The 15,324-nt window shown below is 50.5% G+C and overlaps 1 protein-coding gene across 3 annotated transcripts in view; it reads right to left on the bottom strand.

Moving 5' to 3' along the window:
• Positions 1–393: 393 nt before the first annotated feature.
• ELMO2 (engulfment and cell motility 2) overlaps positions 394–15,324 on the bottom strand; it is a 38,998-nt gene continuing 24,067 nt past the window's right edge. For 2 of the 3 annotated variants that reach the window (XM_081257343.1, XM_081257344.1), the window contains exons 10-21: positions 13,834–13,884; positions 9,790–9,912; positions 9,340–9,474; positions 8,639–8,743; positions 8,262–8,370; positions 7,786–7,922; positions 6,182–6,345; positions 5,957–6,069; positions 5,662–5,769; positions 4,824–4,906; positions 3,111–3,188; positions 394–1,934 (exon numbers count right to left, since the gene is read on the bottom strand). In XM_081257343.1, the coding sequence (XP_081113469.1) occupies positions 1,734–1,934; positions 3,111–3,188; positions 4,824–4,906; positions 5,662–5,769; positions 5,957–6,069; positions 6,182–6,345; positions 7,786–7,922; positions 8,262–8,370; positions 8,639–8,743; positions 9,340–9,474; positions 9,790–9,912; positions 13,834–13,884 (1,407 nt within the window). In that variant the 3' untranslated portion in view covers positions 394–1,733. Of the gene's footprint in view, positions 1,935–3,110; positions 3,189–4,823; positions 4,907–5,661; positions 5,770–5,956; positions 6,070–6,181; positions 6,346–7,785; positions 7,923–8,261; positions 8,371–8,638; positions 8,744–9,339; positions 9,475–9,789; positions 9,913–13,833; positions 13,885–14,037; positions 14,699–15,324 lie in introns of those variants that run through there. The other variant, XM_081257345.1, reaches the window with a different exon arrangement.

The raw sequence follows: 15,324 nt of genomic DNA, 5'->3' as shown, positions 1-15,324 counted from the left end.
GCACTAAGCACCAGCCACACACAGGGTGAAGAACATGTCTTCTGTGTCAGGCACTAGTACTCGAGCTGTTCCCTGGCTGTGTCCCTGGCAGGGAGGAGAGGGAGGCCACATCCTCGGGGGTGTACAGTATGCCTTTCCCTGCTGTACCTGGCGGGCCTGCGTAGAAAGCACTTTGTCCTGCTGTGACCGCAACCAGCGGGAGTGTGTGTGTGTACGTGTGTGTGCAGGCATGTGCCTGGTGGGGCAGAGTCGCTGAGGAGGAGGAAGGGGCTCTGGGAAGGCGGCTGGGGGCTCTAGCTGGAGCTCTCCAACGTCTCCCAGACACAGTGAAACGAACCCCTGTCAAGGTGGGCAGGGAGCAAGTACAGAGAAACAGCTGTTAATGGGAACCAGTTTGTACATGAAAGAGTATTTATTGAAAACATGGTTACTGACAGGAAGCTCCTGGCCACTCTCAGGTTACAATCTTGGCTCACAACTGGAAGTGTTACCTTTTTTTTTTTTTTTTGGCCTCCCATTTTATTTTCCCTCAAACGTTCCATCCTAGGGTAGGTAGATCTTATATAAATATATATACATGTCTGTATAAGTATGGCCTATAGTAAAGAAAATATATAGTACACTCTTCATTGGGCAGTACCCACCATGCTAGGCTACCAATACTGAATGCCACTGCGTCCACGCGTGTCCAAGGAGACGGGCTGTGCGTGTGGTTTACAAGTGCTGCAGCACCAGGGAAGCCTCACTGGCACAGCTGTGGCCTCCGCTGGCCCCAGCCGGCTCCCTGAAATCATGGCCAATGGCAGAAACCACAGCGCTGGGGGAGAGAGGAAGGGAGGCTAACCTCCCGAGGTCTGGAAGGCCAAAGGAAAGCAAACCGGAGGGGCCGCAATTCAGGTGAGGTGGGAGCTTTCTCCCCGAGGAAGGGAAAGATATAAATGTGGCGGGAGGGGAGTGGAATCTAGTGACCTCACCACAGTCGAGACCCAGGCTTCATCTGGGCTCTTCCTTGAGACTAAGAGGGCGGGACTTGGCCTGCATGTCTCTGACTTGCCAGGATGAGAGACAGAGCTTGTAGGGAGACACGTCCATCTGCCCAGACAACTGCACGGGCAAGAGGATCCAGTGGCTCCGGAGACCAGAGACGTCAGAGGTGAACCTCAGCAGCACGTCGGCCCTGGACGAGGCCAGGTGAGCCCTCACGAAGACGGCAAAAGCAAGGGCAAGGCAGCTACTGAGCAAAGGCCAAGGCTTCCACTTAGATCTGAGACACAGGCCCGGGTCACCCGAAGGCAGCCTCTCCAAGGCTCGCAACATGCCCAGCACGTCTGTCCTCTGGGGCAGCCTTTCCTGGGCCAGCTCTCGCCCGCGTGGGGATCCAAGCAACTGGCGAGCAGGGTCAGGAAGAAAAGGTGAGTGGCCGTTGTTAACTCTGGCTCAAGAAGCAGTTTCTCGGCCTGGAAGGCAAGGGCGTCTGCTGTTTATTCCTCACGGCCCGACCCCAGGCTCCCTGGTGATGGGGACGGCAGAGTACCCTGCCTTCACGACTCAGAGTGGACAGGGACCAAGAGGAGGCTCTGGGTGGCCCGAGGTGGGTCTGAGGAGTGACTGGCATTGACTGGCCACCACGGTCACTATAGATTCTGTACAAGCAAAAGACAAGGCACCAGACTGTGAGTGTTTCTCCTGGGCCGCAAGTCCCTTGCTGGGTACCGTCGGCTCCGGCTCTGGGTTCAGCCGTAGTGATAGACAAAGTCGTAGCTGCTGGGCTCCTTGGGCACTGGCGGTGGGGCCTCGGGGATCTGGATGTTCTCCAGGTCCAGCAGCCGCAGCTTCATCTCCATGCTCAACAGGGTGTCCAGGTCACTCTTGGTCAGCTCGCTGGACATGTCCTTCCCCAGAAGGGCACTGAGGCCGTCGATCCAGATGCAGTACTGTGGGAAGCAAGTTGCAAAATGTCACTGGTGGCCCCTGGTCAGCAGGAGGTCCTGCCAAAGTCCCTTTGCTGACAGGGCTCACACAGCCTCTTTGGGCCCTATTCAGTACAGGCAGGACTTACCTGGGATAAGAGCAAAGGTAAACTGGGAGGTGATCGTTCACTTTCTCAAAAGACAGTTTGATTTTTATAAGGGATTTACATTTAAACTCCCTAAGATAATATGAAGTGTGATTTTTTAAAATGCAATTAATAAATACAGCAAAACAGGAACTAAGAACAGGGACACCAACTAGTTTCTCTTTAGAGAAACCTGAAATTGCCCCGGAAATTTGTAATGGTGGTGGGGGGGGAGCACATATTAGGTGAAAAGGCAGGAAACAAAAGGAATCTCTGTAGAATCTCAATTTTGTTTCAAAAAAAGTTAAAAAAAAAAAACAACCGTTAATAAATGTTAAAAATAAGTACTAGAAGAACTGAACAAGAGGGTCTCATGACAAGAGGGAATAACGGAGAATTCTCAGCCCATCCCTCCCTAACTCCTCTTCCATCTTTTTCCTGCCTTTGCTCACCTGTCTCCCACCTGCTAGTTCTTCATTTCTTCCCAATCAAACTCCACTGGCAGCTCAGGCCCTGCCTAAGGGTCTCCTCTTCCAGAAGCCCCACCTCCAGTTCCCTCCACTGGCTCTCAGAGCTCACCAGACATGGATACTCTCAACCACAGCTGCTTTTCGATATCTAGCATCTTCTAGTGCTACAGCTGAAACTGTAGTCCCCGTGTAAAGAGGACCAGATCCACCTGGCTTCAAAGCCCAGGTCAGATCCAATACAACATGTGCCCCAGAGCCCTGGAGAGGGAGGATCTGTCAGGCTCACTTGGGTGGGTGGCCATGCAGAAACTGAAAAGAGGAGCATTTTTCTAGCTCTAGGCAAATAAGTTATCCCTAGTTGATCCTGTCTTTCTAACGACAACCTACCACTGCTGCTAAGAGTGACCTGGAGAGCCCAGCTCAGGGGGAAGGACCCCCAGCGTGGCAGATCCTTGGTGTCAGCAGCCTTCGTCACCCTCTGGGGCCCCTGCCTTTAGGGGGATGTTTCTGTTCTGCCCACCCCTCCCCTCTAGCTGCAGGCACAGAGAAGGCCTGGCTGCCCAAGGCAGCGCCACGCTGCTCACCTCATACTTATTAGGTGCAATGAAGTTTAAGGTTTCGTCGGGGTCATACAGGATGGAGAAAGCCAATTCCAGCACCTCCTAAAGGAGAAAGGGCTTCAGTTATTTGGAGCAAGGGAATGGCCTGAGCCGTACATACCAAGAGCTTGGTCAAAGTCCTACTGACTTGGCACCACCACCAAATATGCTGATTCAGATGTGATGTCATCAAGGTCCCAGGGCTCATGCACAAATGTGGCTGGAGATGAGGGCACCGGTAATCAACCCTCACTAACCCAGCTAAGTCATGCCTAGGATGTGGTGATACTTTCCAAGATTGGAGAAAAATCATTTCTCAACACTCGGAACCTTTGAATGTCAGAGTCCACGACTGTATATTACCTTACATATATATCTGGGTAATTAAACTGAAAGTCTTAACAGTTTAAAAAAACCACCGCAACAGAAACAAATTGTGGCCAAAAATGGGACGACTTGAGCATCAACAACATAACTGTAATGACTGAAACAAATATAATAGGCTTAAATCCATGAGTTCACAACACCACTAAAAAACAAAGCAAAACACATGCACAAAATAGGTCACTGTTGGATGATACCAGGGAACTAAGTCCTTGTTTTAAAAGTAGGTACATAAAAGAAAAGAATCAAGCGTTTACCCTCCCTTCTTATAAACTGTACCACTGGGAAACCACTGTGGATGATGGCAAGTTTCTCTTTAGAGAAGTAGCTCGACTAATAAATGAAAAGGGATGAGTGCACTAGAATATCACTAGTTTGCAAACCTTAATTTACGAATGAAATGAGGCACTGAGCATCCAGAGTCTGCTGACATCACAAAAAAAGACAGACAACCAGACATTATGTGCCTCTTGATAGAACAGAATACCATCTAGGAAGGAGTCTGGCCAAAATAAAAAGGTCAAGCCTGAACTGGATCAAGCCTCTAGATCTCTCTACCAATTTACAGATCTGGGACAGGGGAATGGGCTCAACTACACCACAGGGAGACAATCAGCAGATTTCAGACTCTGGGAAACTACCAAACAAGCAACCTGGTTTCTTCAACTAATAAACTGCAAACAGAAGGGAAAAAAAAGAGCTGCAAAAGATGGAGGGGGAACTTATGAATTAAGAAACTTAAAAGACGTATCACAGTGCAGAGACCCTATTTGGATTCTGATTTAGCAAACAAAGTGGGTATGAGTGTGTGCATGTGTGTATGTGTGCATGCGAATACACATAAACACTTACATATTTTTCTATAGAGAAACGATGACATTTTTAAGACAATTCGTGGAAAATCAAACATCAATGGGATACTTGATACTAAATAACAACTTTTTATTTCCTTTTAGGTGTGCAAATATGTGATTTTTGTGATTATGTTAAGAGAGTCCTTATAATTTAGAGATTCATTCTAAATATTTACAGAAGAAGCAATGTAACACTTGAGATTTTCTTCAAAGTAATAAGGGAAGAGGGACAAGTGGATGGGTAGACTTTGCCCTGGTTGATGAGGCTGCGTGAGGCGTCTATGGGGGTTCTATCTATCTTGGTGTCTGTTCAAATTGTTCTTAACAAAACATTCAGGATGAACTTAACGTGAGAGAGCACGGGGGCGAGAGGTCACGCACCCAGAAAGCAACCACCACCGACTACGCTCCACGTGTCACTGGGACAGCAGCTCAGACTCTGGGCTGCCTCTCCACTCACCTTGTTCTGTTTCAGAGCACTTTTCTCTTTCATGTGGGGACAATCTTTCCCAGTGACAATGGCCTTAATGTCTGCAACAGGAACTGATAAATGAGGGGAATTAGTTTCTGGAAGCTTTATGCTCCAAGTAGGTCCTTGCATCAGTGCTGGAAGGGACGGCCCAGCCCCCAGACCCACAGGGCTGTATGAGCTCAGGGACGGTTCCCCGCTCCGTGGTCACTTCGCCTGGACTCTGGCCTGCTGTGCTGTGTCAGGTCTAACTCGGGGTGGGTTCAGGGCTTCTGCACTGTCTGCCTAAGGAAGGGGGCCTCAGACACTCACCTCACTTCCACTTCGTGGCGATAAAGATGACAACGGCCACCAGAGCAAAGGCAGCTAATAATTACTCTTACCCCCTGCCAGCCATTGTTCTAAGTGTTTTACATATAGGACTCATTCAGTCCTCTGATGAGGGAAATGTGGCTATTATTCCCATTTTACAGAAGAATCCAAGGCAGAGGGGAGAATTAACTTGTAATTAATTAGAATTAACAACAAAGCCAGGATGTGAATCCAGGCAGTCAGCCTTCAGAGCTTCAGCTCTTAACCACCGCCTTTCAATTTAGTCTTGTATCACCCTTTACAATCTGTAAAACCCATACCTGTGATCTCACTGAATTCTCCAAACAGCCCCTTGAGGTAGGCCAGGTGGAGATGACCTCTGACCAACAGGGAAATGGGTTCAGAGAAATAACTGGCCCAAGGCCAGATTACCAGTTTGAAGCAGCCAGGACTAGAACTCAGGTCTCCTGACAGCAAGTCCAGCTACCATGATACCCCAACAGAGAAATGAACTTACTTTTCTCCTGCAGGGATTCAAATGTCACCTCCCCTTGAGGGTTGTCGTCCAAGTCACCGTAGTGCAGGACCTTGTGGTTCAGGGCCAAGCGGCAGTACCAGAAACGCTCTGGAACACAAGGGAAGCCAGGCAGGTGAGCAAGGACAGTTCCGGGAGAGGCCTGGGCACACGAGGGGCAAAAAGACGACTCGTTCCCTGCCTGCTCCCCGCAGGGACTGCTCAGGCAGGTGCCCCCCTAGTGCGGCGGCTCCGGGCAGTAGGAACAGATGGCCCAGTGCCCAGGCCCTCAACTCACCTTGCCTCCGGCGATTCCCAATCTTCCGGAAGCTGCTCCCCTCACAGAGCCGGTTCAGGCGTTGCTGCTTGATCAGCTCAAGGATCTCGGGCTGGATCTTCTCCCTCAGCTCCCTGCGGTGGACATGCACCGGAGTAAGGAGAAGGTCACGGGGACAGCAGGCCTTCTGAAGGGAGGCAGGGCTGGCATACAGCCCCCCCACCCCTCCCCCATCACGGCACTTACACAATCGGCGGGGACTGGAAGTCATCCTGACTCATCCTCTCGGACTGGCGTAGTCGCAGAATCTCAGAGTAGCTCAGGCTCCGCAGTTTGCTCTTGAACTGATCCAAAGAGTTGGGTTTGGAGGGCAAAGCCCGTGTGATCTGCTCGCGGACTACCTGCATAACCTGAGAGAGGAGAAGGCGGCCGCCTCAGCCCTGGTCTGATAAACGGATGCCAGGCTCTGCCCTCCGCGGTCCTGAGCACGGTGGGTACCACAGGCATCCGCTGGGCGAGTAAGAGCGCTGATTCTCTACTACTATCTCTTCTTAGTTACGTAGGACAAATGACAGATGGTGACAAATGGATTTTTTTTTTTTTGGCTGCACCATGGGGCATACAGGATCTTAGTTCCCTGACCAGGGATCGAACCCGTGTCCCCTACAGGGGAAGCGTACAGTCTGAACCACTGGACCGCCAGGGACGTCCAGACAAGTGTTTTATTTCTCATACATTCTGGAGTCAGAGAGGAGCAGGTTCAGATCTCAACTCTGTGCCTTAATCTTATCCTGAGCAAGTCACTCACATCCTCAGGGCCCCACCTACTCATCCTTAAAGCTAGAGAAAGGAAGACACATCTTCGACAGAGGTTGCCACAAGCATGTGAGTGAGACGCTATCTGGATGCACAGATATCTGGATGCCTGGCACACTGCAGTGGGTTCAAAACATGTGATAGTTCCCTTAAAACAACAACAGCTAAGTAAAAAGCAGGACACCATCTGCACATCCAGTCAGCTCCCCACCAATGAAGGAAAAATCTATAGCAAAAAAAAGACCAGAGGGGCTTCTCTGGTGGCGCAGTGGATAAGACTCCATGCTCCCAATGTGGGGGGCCCAGGTTCGATCCCTGGTCAGGGAGCTAGATCCCACGTGCATGCTGCAACCAAGAGTTCGCATGCCACAACTAAGGAGCTTGCCTGCCGCAACTAAGGAGCCCTCCTGCTGCAACTAAGACCCAGCACAACCAAATAAATAAAAATAAATAAATAAAAGACTAGAGGGAAACATAAAAATGGTCATTGTCGCTGGATAGGGGAATTATGGATAACTTTTTCTTCTTTATATTTCACAAATTTTTTACAATGAGATGAGCAGCTTCAAAAGGGCCAACTCCTAGATAATCAGCTTTTGAGGGTCCAGCTGTGCTGTCAGAGAGTGGACTCAGAAAGCATCCAGAAATGGCTACTGGTAAGTACCCCTGACACGCACTTCACTGCGGATCCACCCCGATGTCTCTATAACATCTGCAGTTCACGAAACTGCCACAGTGCCTGCACAGAGTAAGTGCTCAGGAACCCACAGCTATCACTGTTATGTTTATCCTCCTGCCCCCGAAGGAAGGCGGGAGGGGCCAGTACTGGTCCACTGGGCAAATGAGGGGCCCAGCAGGGAGACACCTGCTCAGGGTCACAGAGGGGACTGATGCTCTCAATGCCTCCGTCTTATGACTCAGCGCTGCAGACCACACTGTCCTCCAGCTCAGGTATTCCCCAGGCTCTGGCCAGCTGTCACAGACTGTCCTGGGATGGTCTCAGCCCACAGGCCTCAGAGCTCTGTGACACCGACCTTGTTGAAGTCCTCGGCTGTTGCCCTCATCTCCTTCCAGGTCTTGTTCAACAGCTGGATGCAGATTCCAAAGAGCTCTTCGAATGCTCGGTCGTGGGTGAAGAACATCGGGTGGTAGTCGTTGCGCCCTTCATTTGCTGTGGAAGAAGAGAAACGGGAAGGATGAAGCTGGGAGCCCACGTCCAGAAACCTGGGATCCTCCACACCAAAGTCTGGAGGAACAAAACCAGACTGAGGACCAAGACAGGTAGTGGATGGGGGCGTAGCTACTGAACATGCTAAATCACCAGCTCAAACAAGCCACAGCCACGACTCCCATAAACAACTGTAGATGGATTACAGCTCTCCTGGTAATTTAAAAAAAAGTACAATAAGGCTGTCCAGTCCCATGGACACCTAACTCTATACCCTCGAGTCTCACCAGGCTCCTGAGTACAAGGAATGGCTGAAGGAAGGGGGGAGCCACACAGACTTACGCAGTTCCCCAACCTGTAGGATCTCACAGAGCATTCTGGTGAGCTCAATGGCACTGCGGCCAAAGGGGCACTCGTGTTTGTCTTCTCGGCTGCTGTTCTCCAAGACGATCTGTGGGGGGGAAGAGGAAAGGGAGGGTGAAGGAGGGAGGGAGGGAGGGTGAGGGAGGGTGAAGAAGAGAGAGAAGGAGGGTGAGGGAGGGAGGGGGGGTGAAGGAGGGAGAGAGGGAGGGTGAGGGAGGGTGAAGAAGAGAGAGAGGGAGGGTGAGGGAGGGAGGGGGGTGAAGGAGGGAGAGAGGGAGGGTGAGGGAGGGAGGGAGGGAGGGAGGGAGGCAAGCGATGTGGCATCAACACAGAGAAAGCTGTTCCCCAGCCTTTACCCGGATGTAGGTGTCCTGATGGACTTTCGCCAAGTACAGCATGTTGTCCAAGGCCAGCATTCCAGGAGGAGTCTGGGTAAAGTCCATTGCTGGGTTGATATGGTTCTGTAGAAATAAACACACCTGATTTGAGACTCGGTAGAGCCTGCGTGCAAGCTCACCTGAGGGGGACCCCAATCACCCCTCCACCATATGCCGCCCGCATGTCACACCTGCCTCTGTTGTAGCTCTTGTCACGTGCCCATCTCTACTACGAGGCCGTGAGCTCACGGCCACTGGACTGTGGCTGATTCATCTTACATCCCCCATGCCTAAATACTGCTGGGTGCTGAGCAGATGCCCAGTAAGTATTTAACTGAATTAGCTCCATTCTCAAGCTGTAGCCTATCACAAAATATCCACTCCAGATTTTCAAAGAACCTAGCTGCTTTGATGAGAGATCCCCTCTCCACTCATTTGGCCGACCTCCTGGGCCCTCCTGCAGATGGGTTTTTTCAAGGGGCCAAATGTGGCACATAAGCTTGTGAACCTGCCATGGCCAAAGCAAACCAAGTGTCAAGGCCCCTCCAGCTTCTTAGTGTCTTCTGTCCCGGGGCCACCATCATGTTCTGAGAGAGGGTTGTCAGGGTTCTGTCTGGGTGGCCCTCTGACTCCCTGTCAGGGGAGAAGGTCTACCAGTGTCCATGCTCTGGGAAACTCACAGTGAATCCCAGCATCTTGTAGTCCTTGGTGTACATGGCTTTGCGTTTTTCAGTCCCACTCCCGGGGACGTTGCTAGGGTCAGACTCTGCATCAAATGCAATCCTCCTCAGTTCAAATATAATGTCTCTTTGAGCCTGGGAGGTGAAATAGACAGTCAGCAGGTGAATCGGCTAATCAAGGGAAACAAGGAAAAGAAAGAGCGGGTAGAGCTTTTCCGGGCAGAACTCTGGCCCCGATCCATCTTTGAGGAGGCATCACCTCTAGCATCGCAGGACAGAGGTGGGCTTGGCCCAGTCACCCAGCAGAAAGGGCTCATGGTGAGGCACAAAGCTGACACAACTAAGCACAGTTCCTGGCACACGGCAGGTGCTCAGTACACAGGGCGGAATGCACCACATCGAACAGCACACGATGCCAGCCAGGAAAGCTCGGTCCCGCTTAGAACCTACCTGGTCATTGGGGTCCATCTTGGTCATCATCCTTTCTTCCAGCAGGTTAAAGGTCAGGACTTGCAGGACGTACAGCTGATGGGCCATCTCGGTTTTGATTGGGCGGTTCCCTCGGATCACATGCTGGAAAGAGCAAAGGCAGGGAGCGGAGGGTTGAACTGATTTTTACTGAAGAGTCACATCCATGCTGGTGAAAAGACAGTATGCTGGGCAGGGGATAGGGTTTCCTCCCCCACACAGGGACTTCAAGTTCCAGAAGGGGATGGAACATGAATGGGTCTGATGCAGGCAGAGGCGATTCACTGCAGGCCTCAAGGGCACCATCTTTTTTTTGTGCACGCCCCTGGCCGGGGAAGCAACATTACGATGCGGGAGATCAGCGGCTGGACCTCGTTCCCATCGATCCAGACAACAGAGTGTGCGTGAAGAGTCGCGTGTAGAACTGGACAGTACAGTTCTTTTGTTTTCCCTTAGAAAAATAAAATGTTTTGGATGGCCTCACCAGGTAGAGAGGTTCCGAAAATCCTCTCGAGACGCCTACACAAAGAGGGGCATCTAACGCTCCTTGTCCGGCCCCCTTCTCTCCTACTGGTGTCCCTCCCCTTCCCTCTGCTCATTCTGGGTATGTCCCCCTCCCCATGTCCCCACACCACATCCCTCTCCCCTCCTCTAACTCTATCCTCCCCACCCACTCAGCTCACCACCTCCTCCCTGATGCCCACCAACCTTAGGTCCCTCTCCACCTCTCATGCTCCGTCTGTCTTGTTCTGCATGCCACCTCCCCCCTCTGTCCTCCGGGCTGACCAACGCTGGCTCCCGTCCTGTCTCTTGGTGTCCTGTTCCCTCGCCCGCAGTAGCCTCCTGCTCTTCCCTGCCTGCTCCCTTGCATTCCTCGCTCCCTCTGTCTCACTCACCATCTAGAATCCTGTCGTTCTTGGTCTTTTCTTGCCCAAAGGAGACTCTTGCCCAGTTTCCCACACGTACTGCCCTCTGTGCCCTTCGTGTTCTCTTACTCGGTCTAGCTCGTCTCTAGAGCTGTGTTGTCCAGTATGGTAGCCACTAGCCATATGTGGCCACATGCATCTAAGTCAGTTAAAATTGATTCAAGTTAAAAGTTCAGGTCCTCGGTCGCACTAGCCACATTTTAAGCTCAGGAGGCACAAGTGGCTAGTGGCTACATCCAACGATAGAGTAGCAGTGGAAGATATCAGAAAGTTCTGCTGTACTCTAAAATACTTAGCTTTCTAACTCTAGATCAGCTCTCTCTAGAGCCTGCTCTGGTTCGGGATCAAGCTCTTTAGATCTGTGCAGTCCAGTCTGGTAGCCACTAGCCACCTGTGGCTGGTGAACACTTGAAATGTGGCCAGTCCAAATTGAGATGTGCTGTAAATGTAAAATGCACACTGGATATCAGAGCCTTAGTATGAAAACAGAAAATGTAAAATATCTCATTAACAATTTTCCTATTGATTACATGTTGATATCATAGTATTTTAGATATACCGGGTTAAATGAATTATATTATTGAAATTCATTTCCCCTATTCCTTTTTTAGTTAATGCTGCTACTAGAACACTTAAATGAAACAAGTGGCTCGCATCATATTTCCACTGGACGGTGCTGCTCTAGACTTCCTCTGCCCACCGGTGCAACTCCAGAGAGCTCTTCCTTTCTCTGTCTCTTTCTTTCCCTAGATCTGCAAGGCCCAATACAGTAGCCACAAGCCACACGTGGGCATTTAAATTTAAACTGAAACTTTAAAGAATGACAAATTCAGTTCCCCAGCCACGCTAGACACATTTCAAGTGTTCAACAGCCATACGTGGCTTGGGCCACCCTTTCTGCACACACAGCAGGTTCTAGGGCACGGCGCTGCTCCTGCTCGGCCCCTAGCGTGTGTGCCCTGCCCTCACTTCCTCCCTGAGCCCTCTCCGCGCGTGACCTCTCTCATCAGCCTCCTCGCCGCCTCCCAAGCTTCCTTCTCAAGGTCTGCTCTGCCCCCCCTCCGCCTCCAGTCTCTTCCAGCCCAGAGTCTTCTCCCTTCGGCTGCTTTTGCCCCTCCACCTCCCTCTGAGCCTCTTCCTTTCTCTGCGCCCCTCCCTCTGCCGCTCTGATGTCTCCCTACCCGTCTTTCCCTATTCCTCTCTCCTCACCTCTCTCCAGAATTCATAAAACCACTCTGAAGAGGGGTTAAAGTTAATGTGATACTGGTTTCCATTCACTTTAATCCCCGTTTCTTAATCTCAGAGATGTCACAGCGGGAGGGTAATTCCTCGAGTCATCAGTGGCTTAAAGAAGAACAGTGCCAGTCTGATGAAGTCTTATTTGACTGTCAAGTACCTCGAGGCCTCGGCTCCCTGGCTCAACTCCGTTCAGTCCCGGGACTTAAGTGAGCATGTGTTAACCTTCTCCTAGCGGACGGGTTCAGTGTGAGTCCCGACACCGAACTGTCTTCTATAGTGGATGGAATCTTTGCTTGTTCACCAGGCTTGTCCAGAAATGAGCTGAACTTCTAATCCCGTTCAGGTAAATAATAAGCCTCGAAATTCATTAAAGTTCTCTGAGAAGGGCACCCACTCCCACACATGCAGAGGATGGTGCCCAAGAAAACCGCTCGGACACGGAGACAAGAATGTGGGGACCCGTGTGGCAGGCAGAGGGCGGAAGCGTCTGGCCAGGTCCTTCCTGCCGGGCTGGCAGCGGGGCTGCGTGACCAGGGAGATGGCCCGCAGGCAGGAGCTCGTTCTGCGAGGTGAAGTCCGGTGGGCTCTGCCTGTTTAGAGCAGCGGATCGCTCCACCTCACAGGTGCCCACGGTTACTTCTTGAATTCTATCTCCTCTGTATCTTGTTTACGGTGAAGGAACTGCCCATGTGAGCAGAGCGCTCACCGAGTGCCAGGCCCCCTGCTAAGCCCTGGGTATATATATCAGCTCATTCGGTCCTCACATCCAGATGAGCAAACTGAAGCCCACAGGAGTTAAGTGAACTGCTCAAGATCAAAGATTGGTTAAAGGCAGAGCGGGGGCTGCCGACTCCAAAGTTCATGTTCAGAATTATGAAGCCTTTCACACTTGACTCTCGATTTCTCATTTTGTTCCCTACACTGGGGTCTCCCAGTTGCACCTGGTTTTGGACAACTGATAAAATGGCTTCCTTTTAACCCAGCTCCTTGACTCTCCTTCCCGGCCCTCACCTCCCACCTCAGCTCTCTCCCCACCCACATCCCCACTGCAGAACAGGGACTGAGACCTCCCACCAGATGCCTCCCTACCCACCCCCCCAACTCCCTCTCTACCCTCCTCCCTCACACACCCCTCAGGAAACACGGATCTTGGAGTGTGATCTTTCTAAAACGCCAGCCTGGTTATTTCACGATCCTGATTGAAGCCTCTTAATTGCTTTTGGGAGAAAGACCAAGGCCCTACTTGATCTGGTCTTTGCTACCTCTCCAGCCTGTCACAAATTCTCACCCCAAGCTCTACCGGACCACACGCTCCTCCTAGGTGGCCCCCTTCCCCATGCAGGAATTCCTTTTCTGACTGGTCGGCTGGCTTATCCTCAGCCTTCCCTGAAGACCCGCCTCTAAGACCTCCTGACACCTCTCCCTCGCAGCAGGACTGACAGCTCCTCCTCTGCAATCTCCCAGGCCAGGCATCCTTCCCAGCGCCCCGCACAACTCAGGGTTATGACTGGTGTTAGTTGAGTGAATTCCTCTCCTGTGCCTATTTTAATACATTCCCTCTGGATAAAAGTTTGTGGAGCTGTGAGGCAACAAACAGTATAGCTGGCTAAGTACCTCCTTAGAGGCTCTGCAATTCCTGGTGGGACAGCCTCCTAGAGACAACCCTGCTTACAGTGGATCAGAAACCATAAGCTTTCCAGCTTAGGAGGTGTTTAGTACCTACCGGTAAGGTCCCTCTGAGTGCCCATCCCACTCCATAGTGATTTCAATAAAAAGAATACAACTATAATAATAGTGATAGTTGTAGTTAATAGTAACAAAACAATAACAGTAATAAAATATAGCTTGTCTGGGAACTTACATTGAGAATTATGGACCGAAGGTGCTTCTGTGCGAATGCGTTGGCCATATCCTATTGAGAAAAAGCAGCGAACATAAGGTAAGGTGGCAGGCATGCAGCTGTGACAACTATCAAGAGGAAGGTGATGTCTTTGCTCTGGGGCTTTTTCCCTTAATTTTTTTCCTTTCAAATGAAAAGTGGGCAAATGAAAAATAATTCACAGACCTTCAAATACGTATTTTATACTCCGAAAAATTCCTGTACATTTTCTTTCGTGAGTACGCATTAATGCAAACAGGGTTTCCTTTCCCAATGGTACAATCAACCGTGTCATCTTCAAAGAGGGACAAAGACTGCTTCAGGACGAGACACTTGTGTTACAAGAATGCCAGGAGATGGACAACGAGCACAGGGCACAGAGCAGCATGATGGTTCCCAAGCCACATGCACCACCCCAGGCTGGAACCACTGCCAAGGCTGGAAGGGACTCTAATGAAACACTGACTCCAAACCAACCAAGAGGGCTTGGGCCCCAGCATCCTCCTCCACTGCCCACCCACGCCCAGCACCACGCCACCAGACGGAGCTGGGGTGGGATGCTCTGAAACAGTAGGTGGTCTATGATTCTGATCAGTTTAGAGAACAAGGTGTTGGGTGCTTTGGAGTGATTTTTCACAACAGGGTCACCTTTTTTATTTATTTGGTTCAGATTTTGACAGTAACACTTTATTTAGCTCACTCGGGAAATAAAGTATCCTACGTTGTCAATCTTCCAGGGAATGAAGCTTTAAGGGTCCTCTCAGAACTGCTGTTTTGACCATTCTTATGCTAATCTTTAAAAAATATATACACTTCTGTATTTCTGAAGTGACTACAATGATTATAATAATTTAATCACTGCCAAGGACTTGGCTTCATCAGGAAATAAAACCCCAAAAAACACATCGGTTATTATTCTGTGTTGCGACACTGTAATACCCTATGGGGCTTCTGAAATGTGCAGCTATTTTCCCCTAAACAAAATGGGCCCAGATTACTATGCTTTTTTCTGACAGCTTTTCCTAATTCTTCTGTCTCTTCCTTCCAATGTCAGCCACCACTTCTTACAATGTTAATTAGTGTGACTTCACTTCCTAAACTGCTGCCTTAATTTAATTTCATAGATAATTCTCAATCAATGGGCCTGAGGGAGCTGTCACACTTCTCCTATGGGGCAATATCCGTGAGCGTTGTCATTTTTCTCAGAGCTGGAAGGCCTTTCTCTCTCGCTTCTAGACTTCTAGCCATATTCCAATGGCTGCCAGGAATATTAAGTTTTACTTTGCGTCCCCTGAGCACACACTGACTGGTAGAGGAGGAAGGTGGACTAGAAACTTCTCTGGTAGCTACGGGAGGCTGACTGACGATTAAATCTTGCTGTCCACAACTCACAAAGTGGGTAATTGACAGTGGTCTGCTGCTGGAATATAAAGGCCTTCAACCAAAGGCTTCTCTGCGGTGCCGGGGGAAGCA

The sequence above is a fragment of the Mesoplodon bidens genome (genome assembly GCF_964165515.1).
Source record: "Mesoplodon bidens genome assembly, chromosome: 15".
Lineage (NCBI taxonomy): Eukaryota > Metazoa > Chordata > Mammalia > Artiodactyla > Ziphiidae > Mesoplodon > Mesoplodon bidens.
The sequence above is the reverse complement of the archived record's forward strand: the minus strand, read 5'-3'. Positions and strand labels throughout refer to the sequence as shown.